At 38.2% G+C, this 24804-nt stretch overlaps 2 protein-coding genes and 1 pseudogene across 4 annotated transcripts in view; 2 read left to right on the top strand and 1 right to left on the bottom strand.

Moving 5' to 3' along the window:
* GLIPR1 (GLI pathogenesis related 1) overlaps nucleotides 1-12504 on the top strand; it is a 30087-nt gene extending 17583 nt beyond the window's left edge. The window contains exons 5-8 of the mRNA XM_025927038.2: nucleotides 3598-3707; nucleotides 9236-9318; nucleotides 12058-12084; nucleotides 12188-12504. Of these exons, the coding sequence (XP_025782823.1) occupies nucleotides 3598-3707; nucleotides 9236-9318; nucleotides 12058-12084; nucleotides 12188-12333 (366 nt within the window). The 3' untranslated portion in view covers nucleotides 12334-12504. The remainder of the gene's footprint in view (nucleotides 1-3597; nucleotides 3708-9235; nucleotides 9319-12057; nucleotides 12085-12187) is intronic.
* On the top strand, nucleotides 4254-9318 carry LOC147579035 (large ribosomal subunit protein uL23 pseudogene; annotated as a pseudogene). The gene is made up of 2 exons (XR_015253483.1): nucleotides 4254-6900; nucleotides 9236-9318. The product of XR_015253483.1 is annotated as a large ribosomal subunit protein uL23 pseudogene (transcript).
* The window catches only part of KRR1 (KRR1 small subunit processome component), a 113893-nt gene continuing 100745 nt past the window's right edge, over nucleotides 11657-24804 (bottom strand). For both annotated transcript variants that reach the window (XM_086712784.1, XM_025926774.2), the window contains exons 2-10: nucleotides 22166-22338; nucleotides 20160-20294; nucleotides 19855-19980; nucleotides 19680-19763; nucleotides 18491-18547; nucleotides 16684-16854; nucleotides 15402-15479; nucleotides 15198-15291; nucleotides 11657-13476 (exon numbers count right to left, since the gene is read on the bottom strand). In XM_086712784.1, the coding sequence (XP_086568910.1) occupies nucleotides 13334-13476; nucleotides 15198-15291; nucleotides 15402-15479; nucleotides 16684-16854; nucleotides 18491-18547; nucleotides 19680-19763; nucleotides 19855-19980; nucleotides 20160-20294; nucleotides 22166-22338 (1061 nt within the window). In that variant the 3' untranslated portion in view covers nucleotides 11657-13333. The remainder of the gene's footprint in view (nucleotides 13477-15197; nucleotides 15292-15401; nucleotides 15480-16683; nucleotides 16855-18490; nucleotides 18548-19679; nucleotides 19764-19854; nucleotides 19981-20159; nucleotides 20295-22165; nucleotides 22339-24804) is intronic.

The following is a 24804-nucleotide window of genomic DNA, read 5'->3' as shown; positions in this document are numbered from 1 at the left end:
AGTGATGTGTTAAACATGATGTTGCACGTAAAGTGCTTAACATTACCTTGGCAGCAAGTAAATTCCCAATAATCAGCAGTTCTCATTATTTTTTTATAATTAGGTTTATTTTTTTTTTACCATATTAGAAGAAATGAAAGCACACAATAGGAATCTGCCTGAAACGAGAGTTTTCAAAGATTTTAAAACAAGAAAATTAGTAGAGAATAAAACATGAACATTTGCTGACTGCTTGCCATGTGCCAGCAGCTGTTCTAAGCACTTTCTTACTATCCCATTTAAAATGTCAAAATAAGCCTTAGAGTTGAGAGCGTTATCCTCGCTAAATAGTCGAGGAAGCGAAGGGCAAGGTCGCACAGTGAGTGGCCAAGCTGGAATATGAACTCAGTCTTTGTGGCCCCAGAGCCCACAAGTTGAACCCAGAATCTGAGTGTCCATACAGACTTTAAAAAAATTTTTTTTAACGTTTTTTTGTGTTTGTTTTTTCATTTGAGAGACAGAGACAGAGTGCAAGCCGGGAGGGACAGAGAGAGAGGGAGACACAGAATCCAAAGCAGGCTCCAGGCTGTGAGCTGTCAGCACAGAGCCCATCGCGGGGCTCCAACTCACAGACCACAAGATCATGACCTGAGCCGAAGTCCGATTCTTTTTTGTTTTTGTTTTTTTTAATGTTTATTTTTGAGAGAGAGGCAGAGTGCAAGTGGAAGAAGGGCAGAGAGAGGGAGACACAGAATCTGAAGCAGGGTCCAGGCCCTGAGCTGTCAGCACAGAGCCGATGTGGGGCTTGAACCCATGAACTGTGAGATCATGACCTGAGCTGAAGTCATATGCTTAGCTGAGCCACTCAAGCGCCCTGTCAATGTCCATAAAGCTTTTAACAAGAGACCAACTTGAATGGATAACTAAGCTGTGGGACATCCATGCAATCAAGAAGTGAACCCAACAGTATGAATGGGTCTCAAATACTTATGCTCAGTGAAAGATGCCAGAGTGAAAAAAAACTTTTAAACTGACCCCATTTATATAAAATTCTGGGAAAAAGCAAAAGTAGAGAGACAGAGAACAGATTAGTGATTGTCAGGGGGTGGGGGTAGGAGCCAACCACAAAGGAACACAAGGGAACTTTCTGGGGTGATGGAAATATTCTAGGTCTTGAATATGGCGGTGGCTACACAACTATGTTTTTATCAAAATTCATGGAACTGTACACCTAAAGAGGATGGATTTTATTGTGTTAATTACAACTTGACTTTAAAGGAGAAAACCATGAAAACAAAATGGTAACTAACATTGCATGCCCTTGGAAAAAAAGAGACTGGAAAAGAAAAGTAAAAGACAGTAAGACAAAAGAAACAGCATTAAAGGTGTGTGTGTGGGAAGCCCAAAGATATAGAATACTTGGAGAAAGTGCTCAAAGACCAAAGGATAAAAAATAAATATAAAATGATTGATAGTGGTGATAGTAAAAGGAATACAGACAACATTGCACCCAATTAGCATGCATAATAATCACCTGAGGAACTTGTTAAAATATAGATTTTGTTCTTTTTTAGGGCTAAGTAATATTCCTATATATGTAATACATTTTCCTGAAGAAGAAATTCTGGCATTTGCAACAACATGGATGGACCTAGAGGGTATTATGCTAGTGAAGTAAGTCAGGCCAAGAAAGGCAAATACCATATGGTCTCACATATATGTGGAATCTAAACAAGAAACAAACTCTTAGAAAGAGAGAAAAGACTAGTGGTTGTTGGGATGGGGTGGGGAGACAAAATGAGTAAATGTGGTCAAACGCTCAAACTTACAGTTATAAAATAACTAAGTCCTGGGGATGTAAAGTACAGCATGTCAACTATAGTTAACATCATATTGTATATTTGAGAATTCCTAAGAGAGTAAATCTTAAAAGTTCTCATCACAAGAAAAAAAATTTGTAACTATATGGTGATGGATGTGTCAAATAACAAAAGTTCAACCAAGTAAATTTTAAAGATCTAATTGGTTTTATGAACTAATCCATGAATCAAGTAGCATCCCATCTAGCAAGTAGAGGGGAGCTCTAAAGGGCTATAGAAAGGGAAAGGTGTTTAAAAAAAAAAAAAAAAAAAAAAAAAATATATATATATATATATATATATATATATATATTTATTTGGGTTGGGGGCAGGGAAGAGAGTGAGGAGGAGAGACCCCCAAGCAGGCTTGCATCAGTGCAGAGCTCGACGTGGGGCTCAATCCCACAAACCGTGAGATCATGACCTGAGCCAAAATCAAGAGTTGGATGCTCAACTGACTGAGCCACCTCGGCACCCAAAGGAGTGCATTTAATTGCTGGCTTATCTCTAGTGTCTAGATACTAGCTCTTTAAACAGCTTCTTTCTTTAGGCTCCATTGACACCAAACACTCTTGGTTAAGACGAGCTATGTAATTTGTGGGGCCTAGTGCAAAATGAAAATGTAAAGTCCCTTGTTCAAAAGTCAGGGGGAAAATGCCACTAAATGTGGGAAAATAGGTGACAGTGTTGAACTAAATCAAGTATGGAGTCTTCCCACTGTGGGGCCCCTCTCCCTGAAGAAGCTGGCTCTGTTCTTGGTTTTCCTCCTGTGCCACTCACCACCCTTTTTCCATCTAGCCTTGATCTAGATAATAATCTAGAGACGGTCACATTCAGCAGCACAGTCACTCTGCACTTGGACATTTAATTAGGCGTGTCAAAGGGAATGGGACTTGAACGGAAGCCCTGTCCATACTCCCACCCACCCTGCTCCTTCCCTTCCCCCATCTCAGTAAATGTTACTCAGGCCCCAAATGTTCCCTCTCACCTCACACTCAAGGCAAAAGCAAATCCTTTCAGCTGTACCTAGAGCTAAAGCATGAACTTGACGGATTCCCAGGAACCCGCGACCGCCACCCAAGTGTGGGTCACCGTCTTCTCTTGCTTGCACCCCTGGAACAGCCTCCCAAATGCCCTCCCTCTTTCTTCCCTTGCTCTTCTCAGTCCATTTACTTTATGACAACCAAGCTATCTTTCTGACACAAAAAGGAGCCTGTGCTCACTTGCCTACGAGATTCCCCACGACCTGCCCCTCTGCCTCCTTCCTCAATACCAATGACTTTCCCCACTCACTGGATCCCAGCTCTGCCTGCTTCTTTCTGCCACTGTCACCACCGCGCCGTCCCACCTCAGGGCCTCTGTGCCACTGCTGTCTCCACACGGAAGGCTCTTCCTCCCACGTTGCGGTCTCCTGCGAGGTCATCCCCAGCGCTGCCCCCTGCAGGCCTCAGCTCCAAGGCCTCCTCCAGCACCCCTTCTCTGGGCTCTCAGGATGGGCCCCTCACCCCAGCACTCTCTATTTTATTTTATTTCAAATGCCAAAATGATCTTAGTATCATTTATATGTTTATTTCACACACTCACACCCCAATAATAATTACAAGTCTTGTTTCTAACGGAGTCTCAGCACCTAGGAGTCCCCTGGTAATAACTGCTCCACCTAAACAAGAGTGAACACACCTCACCACATTTATGAAGTCCTAATCATACTCCAATGTTCACTTTATTGTCTCTCTCTCGCTACAAATCTTTATTTCAGGTTGTTTGGGCGGCTAGTTACAAAGTGGGCTGTGCAGTACAGTATTGTCCCAGCGTTCATGGCACCAGTATTTCCCACGGCGCGCTTTTCATATGCAACTACGGACCAGGGTAAGTACCCAAATCGATTCTTCTAAGAAAAACTTCTTAAATCTTTTTTAGAAGTATTAATCTTCATTACAGAAAATTAGGATAATAAAGGGTAAAAAAGAAAATTAATATCCCCTTAATTCCTCTAACCCAGAGATCTACTCCATTAACATCTGGTACATTTAAAAAAAAATATATACATGTGTGTTTGTGTGTCTGTGTGCACCCCTTACAAATGCTATATAAATACACACGCAACATATATGTTTAGAGTGGCAACACTAAAATGTTTGCAGGGACATAGATTAATTGGAAATGGTAATAATACCACGGAATAGGAGGACTGATGTTACTCTATTGGTTTATTAAAAACTTGGCATGTTTTACAGAATTTTCAAAGCAAAAATAAATTGAGAATTAAATTTCTCAATTTATGTAATTTATTTCATTTACTTCTGAAAGTTTTGTTTTTGAAACGGATACAATTTTTCTCCCTTTGGAAAACAGAGTAGACCCATGATATGCCACCTACCACCTTTCTTTTCTTTTCTTTCTTTCTTTTTTTTTTTTCTTACCATTTATTCATTTTTGAGAGATAGAGACAAAGCATGAGTGGGGAAGGGGCAGAGAGAGGGGGACACAGAGTCCGAAGCAGGCTCCAGGCTCTGAGCTGTCAGCACAGAGCCCAACTCGGGCTGGAACTCTTGAACTGCCTGATCACGACCTGAGCCAAAGTCGGACACTCAACGCTCAACCGACTAAGCCACCCAGGCGCCCCTCCCCCCACCTTTCTTTAAACTTCTATATGTATGCTTATGCATCATACACATTATTTAGAAAATGGATATCATACTGGAAATGCACAGTTTCTACTTTTTACTTAAAATTATACCGTGAGCATTTTCCACATCATTAAAATTTTAAACGTGATATCAATAATTATAAAAATATGAGAGTACTGTTTCATGAAGATGATGCCAAAGGTGAAGAAGGAAGTCCCTGCCCCTCCCAAAGCCAAAGCAAAGGCTTTGAAGACCAAGAAAGTGGTGCTGAAAGACATTCACAGCACTTAAAAAAAGATCTACATGTCAGCTACCTTCCAATGGCCCAAGACACTGAGTCTCTGAATGCAGCCCAAGTATCTTTGAACGAGTGCTCCCGGGAGAAACAAGCTTGACCACTATGTCATCATCAAGTTCCCCTAACTACCGAGTCGACCATGAAGAAAGTAGAAGACAAAACACTTGTGTTCATTGTGGTGCCACCAAGCATCAGATCAGACAGGCTGTGAAGAAGCTCTATGACATTGACATGGCCAAGGTCAACATCCTGATCAGGCCCAATGGAGAGAAGGCATATATGTTTGACTGGCTCCTGACCAGGATGCTTTGGATGTTCCCAACAAAATTGCGATCGTGTAAACTGAATCCAGCTGGTTAAATATAAATTTTTTCACCATAAAAAAAAAATGAGAGTAATACTGATAAAATATTTACCATATGTTAAGCACTTTTCTAAGTGCTTCATACATATTAACTTAATCTTCATGAAAAGTCTTGAGATGGGTCCTGTTACCACCCCTGTTTGGCAGAGAAGAAAACTGAGGCGCTGACGGAGTGAGTAGTCTACCAGGGTTCCACAGTTGGTGACACTATGTCATAGTGTCTGTGGACTGGACATAGTGTCTATGTTACTGGACTGTGACCTGGGCTGTCTGGCTTCTGAGTCTGTGCTTTAGATGGTCACATGACAGCTCATCCTATTGAAGAAGTTAGATTGTTCTCTGCATTTTCTTTTAATATTAGATGAACAACCGTGAATGTAAGTCTTCAGTCACATCTATTTCCCTACAATTTCTAGAAATAGTATACTAAGTAAAAGGTTTGAACATCTTTATGTTTTTAAAAGTGCTTATGGCCAAATTATTCTACACTATTATTATATCAATTTATACTTCTTCATTAGTACTGGATATTATAATTTTTTAGTATTTTCTAATTTGAGAGAAACTGTTATTTTATGTTTCTTTTGCATCTCTTTGACCACTGGTGATTATAAATTTTCACCTGATTGCCTATTTACATTCCTTCTTTTGTGAACCATATGGTCTGCTCATTTTTCTACCAGCGTGATTTTCTTAATGATTTATGGTAGTTGTTTATATTTTAAAGCTTTAACTCTTTGCCATATATACACCAATCTTTTTCTTTAATTTGTTGCCCTAGAATTATGTTTGGATTTTACCAATCTTTGGGATTCCAGAAGATTTGTTAGAGGAAGCCTCTCTTTCTTTCCCTGAAGTAATGTTCTGAAGAAACGTTGGAGAGTCTGATTGAGTGTAGGTGGGGTAAAAGGATTAAAAGCAGGTGTCATTCAGAAGAGAATAGCTTTGACCTAAAATCCCTAACTCAGAAAACAAGGAAAACCTAGGAAAAACTAGCCAAAGCCATTAAATCAATCAATGGTGACTCTTCATGACATGTATATAGCTTAATGGTTACGATACAGGGTCTTGAGAACCCACCACCTTGGTTCACTTGACCTTGGACGAGTTACTTAACCTCTCTGAATCTGTTTCCTCTGTAAAAAATTGGGATAATAATAGCACCAGCTACTTATCAAGTAGCTATGAAAATTAAACAAGAAAGTTATGTAAAACACCAACTATATCTAATACCTGGCAATGGTATGACATTATTTGAGATTATTAGAGAAGTATTCATAGTTACTATTGTTGTTATAATAAAAAGGCACAAATGAAAATTCTCCTGGTTTAGCCTGACTTTATTTGCCTTTTAGTGTTATAAACAAGAAGTTGTAAAGCTTATAACCAGTTTTAATGCTTCTATAGAGTTAACATTCATTTATTCATACAAATAAGTGGATTCATACAATCATCCAACAAATATTTGTTTACTGAGATGCAAAGGAAAACCAGCCAGACACAGTCCCTGCTTTTATGGAATTTCTATTTCTATGGAATATCTATGGGGCAGATAGACAATAAACTGCATTATGATAGGAGTAATGAAGGAAATACAATATGATACTGTAATCAACACTATCAATTGGCAGGACCCTTGGCTGGATAAAATGATGTATTTAAGCACAGGCATGAAGATTAGAAAGGAACCAGACTCGTGAAGAACTTCAGGAACAGATGTCTGCTGCAGAAAACACCTGAAAAGCTTCTGTGGCAAGGATGCAAAAACAGGTCAGGGTGCTTGCATCACTGAATCAGATGAAACGGGGAAGGAGGCAGTTCAGCCTTTGCAAGGCAGTGTAGGCCATGGTAAAATTTAACTTTATTCACATCCCAAGAGGAATCATCCAAGTATTTTCAGCAAGGGAGTGACAAGACCTGCCTTACATTTGGAGATCACTCTGAATGACATGTGGGAAATGGATTGGAGGGCATAAGGGAGGAGCACAGAGACCAGTTAGGGATGTCCTCATTATCTTCTGCCTTCTCAGCTTGTTTTCCTCCTTCCATGTACAAAAAGTCACATAATTAGCCCACATAATTCTAGGAAGTCCAGTATCCTCTCCATACTTCTGAGATTTCCTAAGAGTGGGGTGCAGGGTGCTTAATTCTCCAGTCACCTGTAACTCAATCTCTGGAGTCATTCATTGCCCAGACCGGTTTTGGCCCCTCCTCCTAGCTGCTACGGGTCATTCTGATCTGCAGTTTTCACATACACATCTCTCTCTTCAAGCCCCTGGGGCCCTCTGAGCAAGGCTATCTTGTGATTAGTGGGAGGAAGGATTACAGCACAGAAGAGGAAATGACAACCTTGACTATCTAGTATCTACAGGGTACGAATATACCCTTTGAGAACCCTTACTCATATTTATCTTTTTCTTTAAAGATCTTCTCTCAGGGGGCCTGGCTGCTCAGTCAGTACAGCATGTGACCCAGGGTCCTGAGTTCGGGTCCCATGTTGGCCAAAGAGATTACTCAAAAAAAAAAAAAAAAGTCTTTTCCTCAGTCCCAGGGCCCCAACACTTTCTCCCTCAAGCTGCCAGGGGAAACACTAAAACTTCCTGCTTCTTTATGGACAGAATACATCAGGGCCCTTTGTGTCAGTTGTTCCTATCCAGACAAACCCAGACCTTTCTAGTAGCATGTTTCTCTCAGGATGAATTGTGCCATTTCCCTAGAATTCATAACTGCTTTTTGTTTTTAGCCAGTTTTTGAAGTAGTAATTTCTCCCTCTTTATAATTTTCACAATTCAACAAAGAATGAAATGGCATAAATGATTTTATTCTAGAACTTGCCCTCTCAAAGAGTATGGTGCTTTTGAACAATGAAAATATCCCCAGATTAATGTGCACTTTGGGCAATTATTATCAGAATCACTATATTCCTTTGACTGTTTCCCACAGTGTAAAGCAAGCATGAGGATAAACAGAGTTTCTAAAACAACCTAAATTAATTTGGAGCCAAATAAGATTAGAACACATATTTTGGGTTGGAAAGGAGGTGTTAATGAAAGTAATGTGTCCTTAACTTTGGTTCTTAACCAAAGTTTCTTAAAGGTGTTTCTAAAAAAAGTTTCTAAAGTATTAGGGGAGGGGAGTTGAGTCCATGAACTTGGATTAGAAAAGTTACATCTTTATTTTCACTAACCTCTACTGAAACTATTTTGGGGTGCCTGGGTGGCTCAGTCAGTTAAGTGTCCAACTTCAGCTTAGGTCATGATCTCACAGGTTGTGGGTTCAGGCCCTGCATCGGGCTCTGTGCTGACAGCTGTGAGCCTGGAGCCTGCTTCAAATTCTGTGTCTCCCTCTCTCCCTCCCCCTCCCCTGTTCATGCTGTCTCTCTGTCTCTCGCTCTCAAAAATAGAAAACAATAAACATTAAAAAAAACATTTCATTATGCATGAAGACAACACTTCAGTCGTATCAGCAGTGTGTGTGACTTTGTTAGTACTACTTCTATCTTTGTAAATATCAGATATTTTCATATCACATTCTACTCGCAGCAGATAACTCAAAATATGGTTTTAATGTTATTAAAGTTACTGATTATTAAACTTCTTGCTAGGTCTTATTTAATACTTAATAGGGAAGCACATATTGTTCTATCACAAACTATGGAGGCTTGCTAAACTGAGAAGAGCAAATGTGGGTCATGATACCTTAGGATGGACAGTGTTTTGGATGGTGGTGTATACAGGCCAGATAGTAAGTAGAGGGAGTGTTGCCCTAGAGTCAGACAAATCTAGGTTTTATTGTGACTCGGATATGTGTACGCTGTAATTTTTGTTAATTTCTTAGAGCTTTAGTTTCCTTACGTGTCAAATAAAGAAAACTTCCAGAACTGTCATAATAATTAAATGAAATGATGTAGGTGAAGACACAGGTTCACAGACATAGTCCCATGGAGGGAACTCTGCAAATATGAACAGGCTTCTATTTCCGCTTCCCTCACCAACCCTCTGAATCTGTGGACTTCCATCCTGCAGAAAAGATGAGTAGCAAATTTCATTGCAACAACAACAAAAACCCACCTCTCCTAATGGACAGCTTTTTTTCTACTTTATAGACAATACAGAAGTTGGCCATACAGAGAAGGGTCCACCTGCAGTGCCTGCCCCAATGATGACAAGTGTTTGGATAATCTCTGCAGTGAGTAAAAGGGAAACTCTACCAATAATACAATGTGTTTGAAACTATTAGAACTTTCTACAGAGCTAAGAATGCAAATGTTTGCTTTCTCCTAATAGCTGTTTTCATGGAAGCTGGCATCAGGCAGCAATCAAACCAATGGCTTACTGTCCTAGTAATGAACATATATTTAAGGTAAACTTAGGGAAGCAAAGAATAGCCTTCTTCTGTAGCTCTAATCATTACCACAAAAAGTGACTAAGAAGATAGGAGCTGTAGACCCAAGGTTTGCTGAATTCCAGCAAGATCAAAACAACTGATTTATAAACACTGAGTTGTCATCTTCAATCCCAGTACAGCAACGCTTTTTCGATCAGCTTTCTGAGCCAGTCATCTCTCTCCCAGTTCGACCATCCTTTATTTCATTCACAGCAGTTTTGTTAAGAGAACTTAGTAAAGCGCAGCCTCTATGCGACAAACATCTCCTCAGGGTATCAACGTATCAACTGAGTATTTCCTTTCGTGTTGCTACAACACTACAAAGCATATTATTTTTTTCCAAGTGAGGCAGTATAAAGTAGGAGTTAGAACCACACATTTTATTTTTTTTTAAGTTTATTTTTATTTTGAGAGGGAGACAGCAAGCAGGGGAGGGGCAGAGAGGGAAACAGAATCCTAAGCAGGCTCTGTGCTGCAAGCAAGCACAGAGCCTGATGTGGGGCTTGAACTCAGGAGCCAGGAGATCATGATCTGAGTCGAAGTCAAGAGTCAGACACTTAACCAACTGAGAGCCACCCAGGCGCCCTAGAACCACGCATTTTAAAAACCACATGTCCAAGTTCAATTTCCAGTTCCACCACCATGACCTGAGGCAACTGTCCGAACAGATTTCCTCAGCAATAGAATGTAGATGGTGGGGCCTCTTCATAGCTTTGGTGAATCAAATCAATGAAAAAAGAAAAAAAACACTTCTATTCAGAACAAGAGCCTAGCATACAGTAGCACTCAATAAATATTACCTATTATCCACAAATACATCCTCCCAAACTCAACTCCCAAATGTTGAGTTGACTCTTGGTGTTTTCTTTATCCCCAAACTTTGAGACTTTTTATGCCCACGAACAATTCTCATGATGCTTCTTTAAAATCTGTGGTGAAAACTGAGACAATTATTTTAAATTATTTAAAGAGTAATTTGTTGCCACTGGTTCACTGTCTTTCCTGCTGGATTCTAAATTCCAAACAAGTAGGAATTATGCGTAATTCACTTATACCCTAGTCTGGCTGGCAAATAAGCACTAATCTGGATGTATGTTTCCTTAAAAAAATCATTCCTTCTCTTTAAAAATCTAGATAATTAGTAACAACACCTCCACAATGACAAGAAAAGATCCTTTTGGCTTTTTAGCTTTTCATTTTAGATGTATCTTGAAATGGCCTCTGAAACTTCAGAAAATTAAGGCTGTGGTCCAATAATGAAAAGCTCCTGGGCTCTTAAGAAAAATGGAAAACATGCTAATTTGCATGGGGGTAAGGGTTAGAGAACAGAAGCTTTTATTTAACAGGGGCGCCTGGGTGGCTCAGTTGGTTGAGCACACTGCTCAGGTCATGATCTTGAGGTTTGTGGGTTCGGGCCCCACGTCAGGCTCTGTGCTGACAGCACAGAGCCTGGAGCCTGCTTCAGGTTCTATGTCTCTTTCTCTCTCTGCCCCTCCCCCGCTTGCATTCTGTCTCTCAAAAAATAAACATTAAAAAAATAAAAGCTTTTAACAGATTCCATCTTTGACAAATTATGGTAAATATTGGAGGAAAAAAATTCCTTTCTGGCCCTTTAGGTACTGTTGGCAGGTTCAATAAATACCCATGGAGGCCAAATCAGCATGGTTTTTACATAATGTGCTGGGTATATCAGTGGTACACGGGATGATTTTAGCTAGTGCATGAATGTCCATTTGTCTCGATATTCAAGGGTTGAATATTTAACATTTAAAAAACGTGTATGTAAGAAAAAATATAACTAGCACAGCACATCCTTGATTTCATGGTATTAACTGCCAAAAAAGGTAGAGCAGCGGCAGCTTCCTTGTAATTCACCAAAGCCCAAGCAGGGATGCTCACAAGTACCCAGAAGTACTTGCCAGAGTCCCACAGAATTCAACAGCAGCTGGCATACAACTGGCATGGAAACGTCATCTATTTAATAAAAAAAGTATCATGAAGGCTAAGGCAGATGTAGAATTTTCTTCCTAGTGCTCTGAATGTCAAAATCTGAATAAAGCTCAGTAAAAGGAGAGGAATAATTATGACAGGAGAGCCAAATCCCTATTGACAATTGAATGACATACTGGAACGACGGAGAGCGAGGTCACTGTCTCTTTATTACTGACTGATCATAAATAGTATCATTCTTCTCAGGAAAGAACATATTTCCAGGAAAATATTTTAATACATTGCTCACACTGACTGTTCCTAATATGTAATTCTTTATTTTTCAATTCTCATGGTTTAATTTTCATTGTAATTGTATTTATTATCTGCTAGTTGTGGTATGTAAAATGATTTTCCACTTATAGTAGTATATAAAAAGTTTATAAAGTCAACTTAAAAATGTCAAATTAGTATAGTTAGTACAAAAAAATCTTAATGTTTAAAAAACACTGCAATAAAGTCAAAGCAACAGTTAATGGTTATAAATAGCAACTTGGCTTTTTAAAATAAAATTTTAAACGTACGTATTTTTTCTTTCTTCTGACTCCACAGTTAACCCACAACGAGACAAAGTCACACGTATGTATACAAATCTTTTAACTGTTCCATTAGATCGATGTGAATTATATTACTGCATTATGAGAAACAACATTTAAGAGCACATCTGATGTTTGTTTCACAGGTTACTACTCTATTGTGTATCCTGACTGGCCAGTATCTGTGCGCAACAGGAACTTATCTCTCTTTCTCATTGTTAGTCCACCAATCCTAATACTGGGTGTCATAATGACCATTTGGGTCAAGCACAGATACCCTCAGTTCTTTTGAACTAAATCCAGAAAAAAACCGCAACTCATTCATGTATGGCTTAAAAAAAAATAACGGTTGTATTTATTTCTTATTTTAAAATATTTCAGAAAAAAATGTTGCAATAAACCCTTCATCAAAAGAAAAAGTCTCAACTTCCTAACTCTAGAATAAACTCATTTTTACTTCCCACTTTTCTGTGAATAAGAATTGTTTTCAGGCTGCCACAGCTGTGACTTTCAGTAAGTAACTCAGCCCGTGTGTGTCTCAGCTTCTAAAACTAAAAAATGAATGTGCTAGATTTAGGTGATTCTAAACGACTCCACTGGCCCTCATTAGTAAAAACATTTCTACATAACTTGCTGCATGCTGCTTCCATGCTAAACATCTGGTTTTCCCCACTCTCTTGCAATTTGAGGTCTTTGGTTTCCCATTTTCCCAGACTCAAAAGAGTAATTAAGGGATTTAAGAGGCTTTTGCTTTTTGCTTTTTGCTTATGGGCTGTTTAATCTTAAACATAATATAAAGTAAGATTATAAAAAGAAACCTAATGTTTACTCATTATCATTAGAGACAGCACTGCAAAATCTGTATTTATTTTCCTCAAAACCAAGTTGTGGGACATGATTATATGTAAAGACTAAACAGTGGCAGCAAATACTGGATTTGATGGATAATTACAATAGCCACATTCTAAAAAGATCGTTACATAAACAACCTAAAAAATTACACCTAATATGCTTAGGCAAACATGCCAAAACAGAAAAGGTGCATGGTACACAAGGACATACATACCACTCTGCAGCATTAAAATTAAAAACTCACACACAGAGAATACAATAATTTATATTTATAAAGAAACAGCTGTTTATATAAACACTGATTTGAAGAATGACACGAACTAGAAAAATGTGATCAGGGTAGTCTTCTCACACATAAGGCTACGAACATCCTAGTATCTCAAAATCCTTTACAAAAGGAGATAGCTTAATGAGTTCTAGTTCAGGGGGTTTATTTAGTGTTACTTTTTCTTCTTCTTTTTTTTTTCATCTGTTTCCATTTTAAGCTTAACTTCTTCAGCTGAAAGAGCTCCCAGTTTCTTATTCTTTGCTTTCTTAACCTTTTCCTTGATGGCGGCTACATCAATTTTATTTTCGGTAGAAGCTAGACAAATTAAAAACAACATATGTAATTCTTTATGCTTTACCAAATAAAACATAAAGAATATGTATTTGGTACAGTAACTTTAGAGTACTGTAATAAGTGAAAGGTCATGTTGTAAAATATAAAGCACCTGCCTAAAGGAATGTTAGACATTTAAGAGAAAAAAAAATCATAAATTACTTTCTAAGTACATTAATGAAGGTACACATGAAAATGGCATTATAGTTTGGCTATCTGAACAAATCACTGAATTCAACAATATTAAAACTTCATTTTTCCCCCTAAATTGTACTTGAGATTGGATTATTTTTACTTATATTCTTTCCCATATTTTGGAACTTTAGAGTACTCATTAATATGCCAATTTCCAATTCTGCACACTAAAATACTTTGAAATTACATTTCAAGAAGAATATTACCACGTAGACCTTCCAGCTTGAATAATTTTAATTAACTAATCATGAAGCTTTAGGTCAAATCTACTTCATCTAATACCACACATAAAAACTCAAAAATAAAGTTTTCCAAATATTAGTTCAATGAATGACTAGTAGTATTTCATTTAACAAGATTTTGGTAATAAAGACAATAATCTGAGCATATTTGGAGATCCTCCTAACAGAATCCAACCATCAATGCCAAAAGCCTGAACAACAAAGACAAAGGAGGAGACACAAATGCAACTTTTCCTCACTATGTAAAGGACAGTGTTCAGAGCATAAGAGAATCACCAGCTAAAATATCATCAAACTTCCCCAGCAACTTGAGGAGCAGAGACTTAAAGCCTCCACTACAGTGAAACAGCTACATTTTAAATCATCATAAACTGAGATTAAACTGGCTACTGAACAACGTCCTAAGCAGAAAACTCACAGGCTGAACAAACTGCAAATTCTAATGCTTATGACATTTTTAACTTTTATATAACCAGTGACGTACATAGAAGAATACAGTACTTTTAAAGCTATTAACACTGATGTAATACAGGAAACTAAAATAGTAACGTCATGTCTGGTCTTGACCAATAGGTCATGTACAACAATGCCAGTGACTCCCCTCCCCTCACTGTGCCACTGGCTACTTCGGAAAATTACTTAGGGAAGAGTACAGGTGTTACTAGTGGGAAAGAGAACACAGAAGAGGGCAGGATGGATCAAATGAGACTAGGAATGGAGAAGAGAAGACAGAACACTGTTTTCACGGAGTGTCCTTTTAACAGCCCCTAAGACCTTCCTACTACTTTGATGGTGTCCTTTAGCCCAAGGTGATCAGAAATCCATCGTTAATAATATAGGAATCAAACTTTAAGCCACAGATCACATAAGTAAAGAGAAGAAAAGCGTAACTTCTGATAAGCTCTTTCTGAGAGGCATGATAACAGAGCTTGGGGACCTCATTGCTTTCGTTACTTTGATCTCTACAGAGGATTCACTGCCCTGGTTTAGAGCTTTCACAATGAAGAGTCCTTCTCCAGCACAATCAGAGGTTAGGAGAGGACTGTCAATCTGGAGACTCTGAAATAGGCATCAGCTGCTAATAAATTATAAAACACTTCTGTGGTCTCCTGTCCCTAGGATTAATGATTAATGAAGCAGCAAGAGAACTGATGAAAGATGGTTATTTCTTTAGTTAACACTCAAAGAGATTCAGACAAATTCATGAGTTTACTTTTCAAAAACAGACTTTCATATCACATCAAGAATTGGAAAACGAGCACTTACCTTCCTTCGGTTTCACAACTGGTTTTTCTTTAGGTGGAATAAAAGCTTTGTTTCTTTCCTCTTGTCTCTTACTGAGAGCTTCTGCTTGTTTAGCCTGCGTTATTAATTAAAAAAAATACATTAGAGAACACAATTTATAGTTAAGTAGGAATTTAAGTTTCTGTGAATTGTACTATCAATGTTGTGAGCTAGACAGAGTCTTACCTTTATGGCTTCCATTTTCTGTCGCTTCTTTTGACTTGCCTTCAGAAAGTATTCACCACTAGCCAATTCTTTATCAATCTGTTGAAAGCAGTATTTATAATTACATGAGAAATAAGGTAGATGAGAAATCATTTCCTAAAAAAGGCACAGTGTCCTTGAGGTGAAGACAGTGAAGTCAAAAATCTGACTAATTCATAAAGGCAGTGACATGAAGAGGAAATATACTCTAAGCTAAAGGAAATACATGAAAAAGCACAGGGATAGGAAAGGAGGTGATGTGTTCATGGAATATACAGCAGGCTGTTTCAACACAGAAGGGGATGTGTCTACATGCTGAGAACAAAGAACTAGTAGAGAGGAAAGACTTTAAGATATAGCCAAGAGAGTGAATTATGAAGTAAGATCCCTTAGGAGACAGGTGAAGACAGAATTCAAAGAACAGGTAAAGAAAGGACTGGGTGCAGATGGGAAAAAAAAAAAAAAAAAATTACAGGTGAGAGAAAAGGAAGTTGAAGGAGTTCTCACCTGATGGTCTTAAATACTTCCATAAACTGAAATGCAGGGTCATCAGCAAGGAGTGGGAGGGGTGCTTCCTCCCCATCCTTAAGAGGATGCACAGACTACCAGACAACGGTGAGGACCTATCTGAGGCTGGAAACGTGAATTTATAGTGGATAGAGTCCAAAGAGAAGACTTTTTCCAGCTGTGTTCAGTAGCCACATTATGGGAAAGAAAACAAATTTTAGAACTGATTAAGTTTGAGAGTTTTGCTGGACAACTATGATAGAAGGAAACGGCAATATGAAGGAAACAGTGATGGCCAAGAGAGAAAAGGAAATTTGGGGGAAAAAAGGAGCCAGAAAACAGCTGCTAAAATGAGAGACATTCATAATTTAGAAAAAGGATAGATATCATCACTTAAAGACTTCAAAACTGAGCAGTCACATAGCATGTGGTCATAAGAATGGTGCTGACGCAGAGTGAGAGCATTAAGGGTTAAATCATTAAATGTGTGTATCCATGGGAAGTGCAGACTGGATTGGCTACAGGGACACAAGTGACACCAACCACTCATACCGTGAAGCCGCCACTCCACCCCACACACTCAGCTCAAAATAAGCCTATTTACACTTACCTTTAGTTTCTTATACCTATACGCACCCAAACACATACACACTCACATACAGAAAGTCCACCTAAATTACTCTCCATGAAGTTTCTGACAAAACAGATTAAAATGGTTTCCCCCGTCATGTGAAGAAATTCAACATTTAATACTGACCTGACTTTCTGGCTGTGGTGGCGGGAAGGGTGTATACTCTTTCTTGACAGTTTTCTTCTTTGGTTCCTTGCGTTTATTCACATTTTTGTGCTTGAACTGTGGCAAAAATCTTTCCCAACTTTGTGATCTTAATTCAGAATCTTTTGCCAACTCTCGTTTAATCATTAAGGTCTTTAGTCATGACAATATATGAACAAAGTAAGAATTTTTAATTTTATAAGCCATATATTTGTCAAACCAAGACATTATAAATACTGTTCCTATAAATAACAAAATTAAAAAGAGTAGTTCTTAATCTCCACAGTAGGAGAAAACCAATTCCATAAAAAAATAAGTAATCTAAAACTAAGCTTTGGAAAACCATTAGAAATTTAGATTAAGAAATGCAGAAACAGTTTTTAAAAAATTTTAAAAAAGCTTTATGGACAGCTGGGTGGCTCAGTCGGTTGAGTGTCCAACTTCAGCTCAGGTCATGATCTCACAGTTCGTGAGTTCGAGCCCTGCATCGGGCTCACTGCTATCAGCACAGAACCTGCTTCAGATCTTCTGTCTCCCTCTCTCTCTCTGCACACCCCCCCGACTTGCGCTTTCCCCCTCAAAAATGAATACACTTTTTTTTTTAATTAAAAAAAAAAGAAATGCAGAACTGTTAAAATAATTGAGATGAAAATGAGACTAATCTAATTCAGCTTTTCAACCATTAATTCATTAAAACCCTTAAAATTCAACTTTAATAGTAGCAGGGAGAGTTAATTAGTAATGTCCCCTGAAAGCAGGAAGCTTTTGGTAGTACTTTAATTATCACAGGAAAAGAAAAAAGTAAACTTTCTCACGATCAGACAAAACCCATTTCTCCCACTCTATTGACTTCTGCACACATTGGAACAGCCAAGGAAGGAAACCAGGTATCAGATACAAAACTAGCTCTATTTTTAATGTCCCAAAGTAACTCAAAATCATTCCTTCACCCCAATTTACTAGTGACTTCTTAAAATATATGTATTTTTTATTCTTTTAAGTGCTTATTTATTTTTGAGAGAGAGAGAGAGAGAGAGAGAGACAGAGCACGAGCAGGGGAGGGGCAGAGACAGGGAGACACAGAATCTGAAGCAGGCACCAGGGCCTGAGCTCTCAGCACAGAGCTCAACGTGGGGCTTGAACCCACGAACCCTGAGATCATGACCTGAGCCAAAGTTGGATGCTTAACCAACTGAACCACGCCAGGCACCCCTAAGAGTGACTTAACTTCATCAAATTTAAGTGGACTGCTTAATAAATACCCCTCATAGTCCCTTACAGCATGATTAAATTTCCAAGTACCATCACGAATCCTGTGTGCACAGGGATGTAACAGATCTCTCTCAGAGAGTTTATAATTTTGACTGTTAAATTAAGAAAAAAAGTTTTAATCCAATCTGAAATATTCCAGACTCTATTTAACAGAAAAAGGCAGGATACTGAAAGATCACATCTTTAAATATAGTAATAAGCCCATAATCCAAGAAAATCTGATTTTTATCATCTACGACCATTTCTATGAAGCTTATTTCCTCTGTATAAAAACTATGTCATGTGTTTGAGTATCCCCTTCAACAGTTTTCAGACTGTAGGCCAGAGACCTAAGCCTCCAAAGATGTAACAACAGGACTGGGTAGAGTTGAGGAGGCTGAACTATCTCTACCCCAAATAGTTCTGTTCATCTGTTTTGTGCATTAGGCTTCCATAGAAGATTTAATTTCAAGAAAGGTTTCTGTAGCTAAAAGAAGTCTGACAACCACTGTTATAATAATATATAATTAACACTCACCTTAATGTTATAAATTGGATGAATATTCTTCATAGTATCTAGGACTACTTTTCGTACCTGAAATTTGCAAAGAAAAATCAATTAGTCACTTACATAGGTTTTAATAAACTAAATGGAAGGGGATTAATATACTGCAACATATCCTACGGACTAGGCAACAGCTACCAAACTGGATACAGGAGGTCCTTCAACTGCTGAGTGACTTCTAGATTCTTCATAACAGTAAAACTCTCTTAGATACAATGAAGTGTCTCAACTTTACAGCTAAATGTAACATATAGAATTAATACAGCAACATTTTGGAACTGTGTAGTTTAGGGAGAAGGCTAGATTTAGAGTCAGAAAATGTGGCCTCAAATAATGGGAAGGGAACGTCACTTAATTGTCCTGTTCCAGCTTTCTCATTTGTAATATGTAAATAATATGGAAATACAATTTTATAGCTTTGCTGTGAAAATTAAATAATATATTTAGATTTTATAAAATTATATAGTATTTAATATATTTAAGTTCCTATTGCCACATGAGAAAAAGGGCAGATAATTTATGAGAAAGGTGTTCAACAGAATTGCTAATAAAGGTCCTAGAAAGGGAACAATACTTCACAGCAGACAGCAAACGGAGTTAACAGAAATGTGTATCTGCTCCACAGATTTTCTCGTAACATTCAATTTGATAAGTTAAAAAAAAAAAAAGTTCATCAATACATTAAATAAACATTACACTAAAATTCAAATAAAACAAAATATATTTTAAAGGAAAAGAAGTTTATTTAGAATCTGACCTCTACTGGCTTATATAGGTTACTGCAAATAACAATTATCACTATTCAATTCTCCAATCATTTGAGCACATGTAATTACGTATCTCCCATATGTGCTATAGACTAAAATCTTAAATACCCATTTAAAACTTGTAGTGGAAAGAGTGATGATGTGCAGACCTTCTAATTCAGAAACGGATACCTCTTTAGTTGCCGAAGATTGGCTGTAATATGTTAGGATCTAAGAGTGATGATTGCCTCAAATAACATGAAGCACAAAGTATTTATTTACTACTGGTAAATCAAAGGACATTCTAAAAAAGAATAACAATTGTAAAACAATATATTATCCAATGAAGTATTATAACCAAATTATTTAATTTGTTCTCTGCTGAGAATTAACTAAAGATAGTAAATGGTTCTCACCTCTTTTAAGCCACTAAAAGGTCCAATGGCTGAAACTGTGTTTCCCTGAACCATAATGTAACAGTTTGTTAAGAGTTCCAAAGCCTGTTATCAAAAGAACAGTAAGTTGAAGTTCAGTACACTGGGAAACTAATGACAGAGGAAGACACTTAAGTTTTCCACTGATAAAAAATACCTTCAATGTAGATCCTTTGGGGCCAATGAGACGTTGTCTTCTTTTTACAAATCTTTCTTTATTTCTTACTAAAGAACCTATTTTAATGATGTCACATGCAACATCATCCTGAAGAATTCGTACTGCCTTTGGGAAAATAAAGAAAATACTCCATCAATATTCTTTACAAATAAATTCATTTTCAAGGCCCAGGCTAATGAAATCTAAGCCGAAAAATGAAAACTCTAAGAGGGAGGCATGCAGTGTTATATGTTGTTTCTGATGTTGATGCAAACAAAACAAAGGTTTTGGAATTCTAAATTTACCTGTTCAAATGAAACGCTCCTTGCTAAAAGTTTTATTAGGTCTCTGGCCCTAATGATGATATACGGATCAAAAGTCTTCTTTGTTGTACAGACAGTCATGCTGCCCTCGATCAGGTCCAGGGTTGCATTAATGTGCTGCAACAAGGAAAGAGCAAATACACAACTGTCTAAAAATCAATTCGATCTCAGATAACCAGAGAGCCTATCCTAGTCAAACTATTAATTACTATACATTAAGCTCTCTCAAATTCTATCAACTCCCTCTGTGAGGAAGCTGGGGAGTTGATATAAATAATTAATACTTGATTACTTTCATATTTCAAAATGTTAGAGACTCTGGCACCTGAAACCATTTATACTTACTTGGCTTTAGAATACTTTGTCCTTATTGGAATAAAGACTATTTCTAGTCTAAAAAATATGTATCAAGGCAAATGAAGACCCAAGGTAAAAATGTAAAGCTACATATAGCTTCCCTATCTTGGACCCAGCTCTGATCGGTAGATCTGCTCCTTAGGGTGAGAATGGACTTTCTCTTTCAAAATTTTTTCTAGCTGGTTTGTACTGGCTAAATACAAACTAAAAACAAATCCTCACACACTGAGAAGGAAGCAATCATTGGAACGTTATGCATGAATATATGCGTTCATCTTAATATGAACAGCCAGAATTTGATAAAGCAAATTAAAATGCTATTTCTGACTGAGAGCATCCTCTGAAGAGTATTTCAACATAGTGAGTGACGAACAATTCAACATAAGGTCAGGTCTCTGAGTTTACGAGAGTTCAATCTCAGATGCAGACCACTGTAAAATGCTTGCTGTTTCCTGAACCAGCCCAATACTTAATGGGCACAAACAACTCCAGAACAGTCACATGGTTGAGAACTACATCATATGTCCCAACCTGGTGTGTGCACATGTGCCCCCCCACCCCCACACGTAAGTGACCCAAAAGCTGTACAAAATGGTATTTACCCTTACCCACATGTGATACATTCTTTTTCTTTTTAAAGGCTCGTTATATCCACTAAATGGACTTGTTGCTCCACTAACAGATTTCAATCCAGTTTGAAACACAAAAGCAAATACACTGCTCGAGGGGCATGGCAGCGGCAACAACTAGGGGAAAGTTGGCCACATCCTTGTCTTGCATTTAAAATGAAAATTAAGGGGCGCCTGGGTGGCTCAGTCGGTTGAGCGTCCGACTTCGGCTCAGGTCACGATCTCACTGTCCCTGAGTTCGAGCCCCACGTCGGGCTCTGTGCTGACTACTCAGAGCCTGGAGCCTGTTTCGGATTCTCTGTCTCCCTCTCTCTCTGACCCTCCCCCGTTCATGCTCTGTCTCTGTCTCAAAAATAAATAAACATTAAAAAAAAAATTTTTTTTAAATAAAAAAATAAAATGAAAATTAAGCAATCATCCAGGAACATGCCTCAACTCTAACTATACAGAAATATGGCAACTAATCACAGTATAGAACAGGCATCCTGAAACCTGGAGGTCACAGGTGACTTTCAGACAGTCCAGGAGATCCCTAAAATTTTAAAAGTATGTGACTATTTCAAAGTAATGCATTACAAAATTAAAAACAAATGGATTATAAGAATAAAGCTTCTATCCAGGCTGTTTAAAATACCAAAGGAGGGGCGCCTGGGTGGCACAGTCGGTTAAGTGTCTGACTTCAGCCAGGTCACGATCTCGCAGTCTATGAGTTCGAGCCCCGCGTCAGGCTCTGGGCTGATGGCTCAGAGCCTGGAGCCTGTTTCCGATTCTGTGTCTCCCTCTCTCTCTGGCCCTCCCCCGTTCATGCTCTGTCTCTCTCTGTCCCAAAAATAAATAAACGTTGAAAAAAAAAATTAAAAAAAAATAATAAAATAAAATACCAAAGGAACTAAATTAACCAGTTATGCTACTACTTTATAAAAAAGTCCATCGGCATCCATACTTGTTTGAAAGTAAAGGTATAAGGGCAACATCTCACAGAAATGTATAAAATGTGCATACATGTTCATTCAAGGCTTTCTGTACCAATGGCCAGCACTCTTTCAAGTAAGCCTCTCTGTATTTTGGGAACAAAGTTGCAAAACTGCTCTCCTCCAAGAGTCCTCTGGGATTGTCCTCTTTGGAAAAAGCTGGTTCTTTCCAACCATCAGGAACAGTGAGGAGTTCCGATTCATCTAAAGAGGGGAAGAAACGTACACATAAAATTTTACCCTTCTTTTGGACACTTTTTGAACACTTACATGCACACATTTACATGCTTCCAATTATTCTCCTTGTAGTTCCTGTCCCCATGCTTTTTAGATTATTCAATAAAGAACATGCCTCTGTCATTATTACCAACACACTATAAAAATTATGTGTAAATACTTCAGCCTCATAAGACAAAGGTCCTTAAGGGCAGGGACCCTCTTTGGATCCACGGTAATTAGCATATGCCTGACAGACACTGGGGTCCTCAAGAAACTTCTATTGCACTACACTATCTCAGAGTTGAAGATTCAAATACAACTCTGTTTACAACACTATTTTCAACATAAATAATCTTTCAGACTTTCCTGAACTGGAGCCTTTATATGTGCGTATATATACATATGTTTGTGTTTGTGCACATGTAAAACTTAAAAGCTGATATTCCAGGGTACACTCTCAGGTACTAATCACTAGTAAAGAGTTTTAGGCTTCCCAAAGGGGTTTCATATGCCTATTTCTGTACATCTCTCATGACATCTGTCATTTTATAAAAGACATTCAGTCCGAAAATATTAGTGACTTGCCTAAGGGGACGCAAAGGTGATACAGTCTAGGTCTCCTGTCAATAAAACAAAATGCCTCCTAAACGCCATAAGTGATCTCCCACATCATTTATTAAAACTCCTGGTCCTGGATTTTAGCAATCTCTTAAATCTAACAGCTATGTTTTAATTTAGTACTACTCGAAATTATGAACCACAGGCCTGCAGCATCAGCATAAACTAGGGGTTTGTCAAAAATGCGATTCTTGGGGCCCCTGGGTTGCTCAGTTGGTTAAGCCTCCGACCCACATCATGGTCTCATGGTTCCAGAGTTAGAGGCCCACATCGGGCTCTCTGTTATTAGCATGGAGCCTGCTTAGATCCTCTGTCCTCCTCTCTCTGCCTCTCCCCCACTGGTTCTCTCTCTGTCTCTCTCTCTCAAAATAAATAAATAAATTTTAAAAAATGTCCAGTTCTTGGGCTCCAGCTCAGACCTAACAATTCTGAATCTCTGGGATGAGGCCCAAGAATCTGTGTTTTAATAATCTCACTAGGAGATTCTTATGCACACTAAGTCTGAGAAAAGGGCCTACGTAGTTCATGTTCTCCACCACACATAAACTTGCTTCGTTTCTAATACTCGTATCTACTTTGCTATTTCTGGTTCAAATCACAGAGAATTAGTCTTCATATATTATTCACTTCCCAATATCCTAAACAACAACAAAAAACAAAACCTCAAATTCTACAACTGTGATTACTTAAAATGTATTATCTTCCCAAGTCCCTACCCGGTTTAAACATCGACAGCTACAGATTAAACAAAAACAAGTTAAACAGCTACAAATTAAACAAACAAAAAACTGGCAAAAGAAATATACAGGGGTTTCACAATAGAGGGGGTGTAAATAGCCCCAAAACGTACAAAGATGTGTAATAACGAAAGTTCAAATTAAAACCCCAGCCAGACACCATTTCATACTTACCAAAATGACAAAAATTTGAAATTCAGATAATATCACGTGTTAGTGTGGGACGTAGAGCAATGACAACTCTCATCCACTGCTAGTGGGAGCGTAAACTGGCACCCCTTTGAGAAAGATTTAGTATTACCTCCACATACCCTAACCTTTACGGATTCCAATTCAATGTACATAATCTGGAGAAACTCTTCAACATGCAAATTAGGCGAGACATAAAAGATGTTTATAGGAGCACTGCTTATAATAGCAAACAATGCGAACAATCCAAATGTCCACCAAGAGCAGACTGAAAATACAGATATGTGTATGTTCACAGAAGGAAATGTCAACGGCAAATGAAAAGAATAAACTACAGCTGCCAGTATCTTCTTGACTGAATAAGAAAAACAAAGTTAAGCCTAAGAACAATGTGAACAATGTCTACAGCCCTCTTGCATTCATATAAAATTCAAAAACTGACAAAGCCAAACCATTTTGTGCATAGTTGGAAAGATTACGAAGAGAACAGAAACTGCTAACACGATTCAGAATGGTCACTTCACGTCCTGTGAGGGCAAAGAATATGATCTGAGAGGTGCTGCTAGAGGGGTTTGGACTTTGGTGATGCTGCTTCTGCGTAATGGTTCTTTCTCCGGAACGTGTAGGTTTTATTCTTCAAGCTGTACACATACAGTACTCCGTGTACGTTGCATAATTAAAAACAGCAACAAAACTCCTAATACCTCCCTAATGCCTACAAAATGACAGTCCAAGGTTTTTAACACGTAAAACAAGATTGGTTGCTCAGGTCTTGAGCTACTTCTCTATCCCCTCTTCCTGTCCTTCATACTGAAGAAAATGTATGAAAACACACTACAAAGCAAGACGGCAATTTAAAAGTAAGGCGGTCCAAAGTCTGTGAAGACACAGTGCGAGCTGTGTCGTC

Source organism: Puma concolor, chromosome B4 (assembly GCF_028749965.1).
Source record: "Puma concolor isolate L17-30 chromosome B4, mPumCon1.1.hap2, whole genome shotgun sequence".
In the NCBI taxonomy this organism is placed as follows: Eukaryota; Metazoa; Chordata; class Mammalia; order Carnivora; family Felidae; genus Puma; species Puma concolor.
Note: the sequence above shows the minus strand (reverse complement) of the source record. Positions and strands in the feature narration are given on the sequence as shown.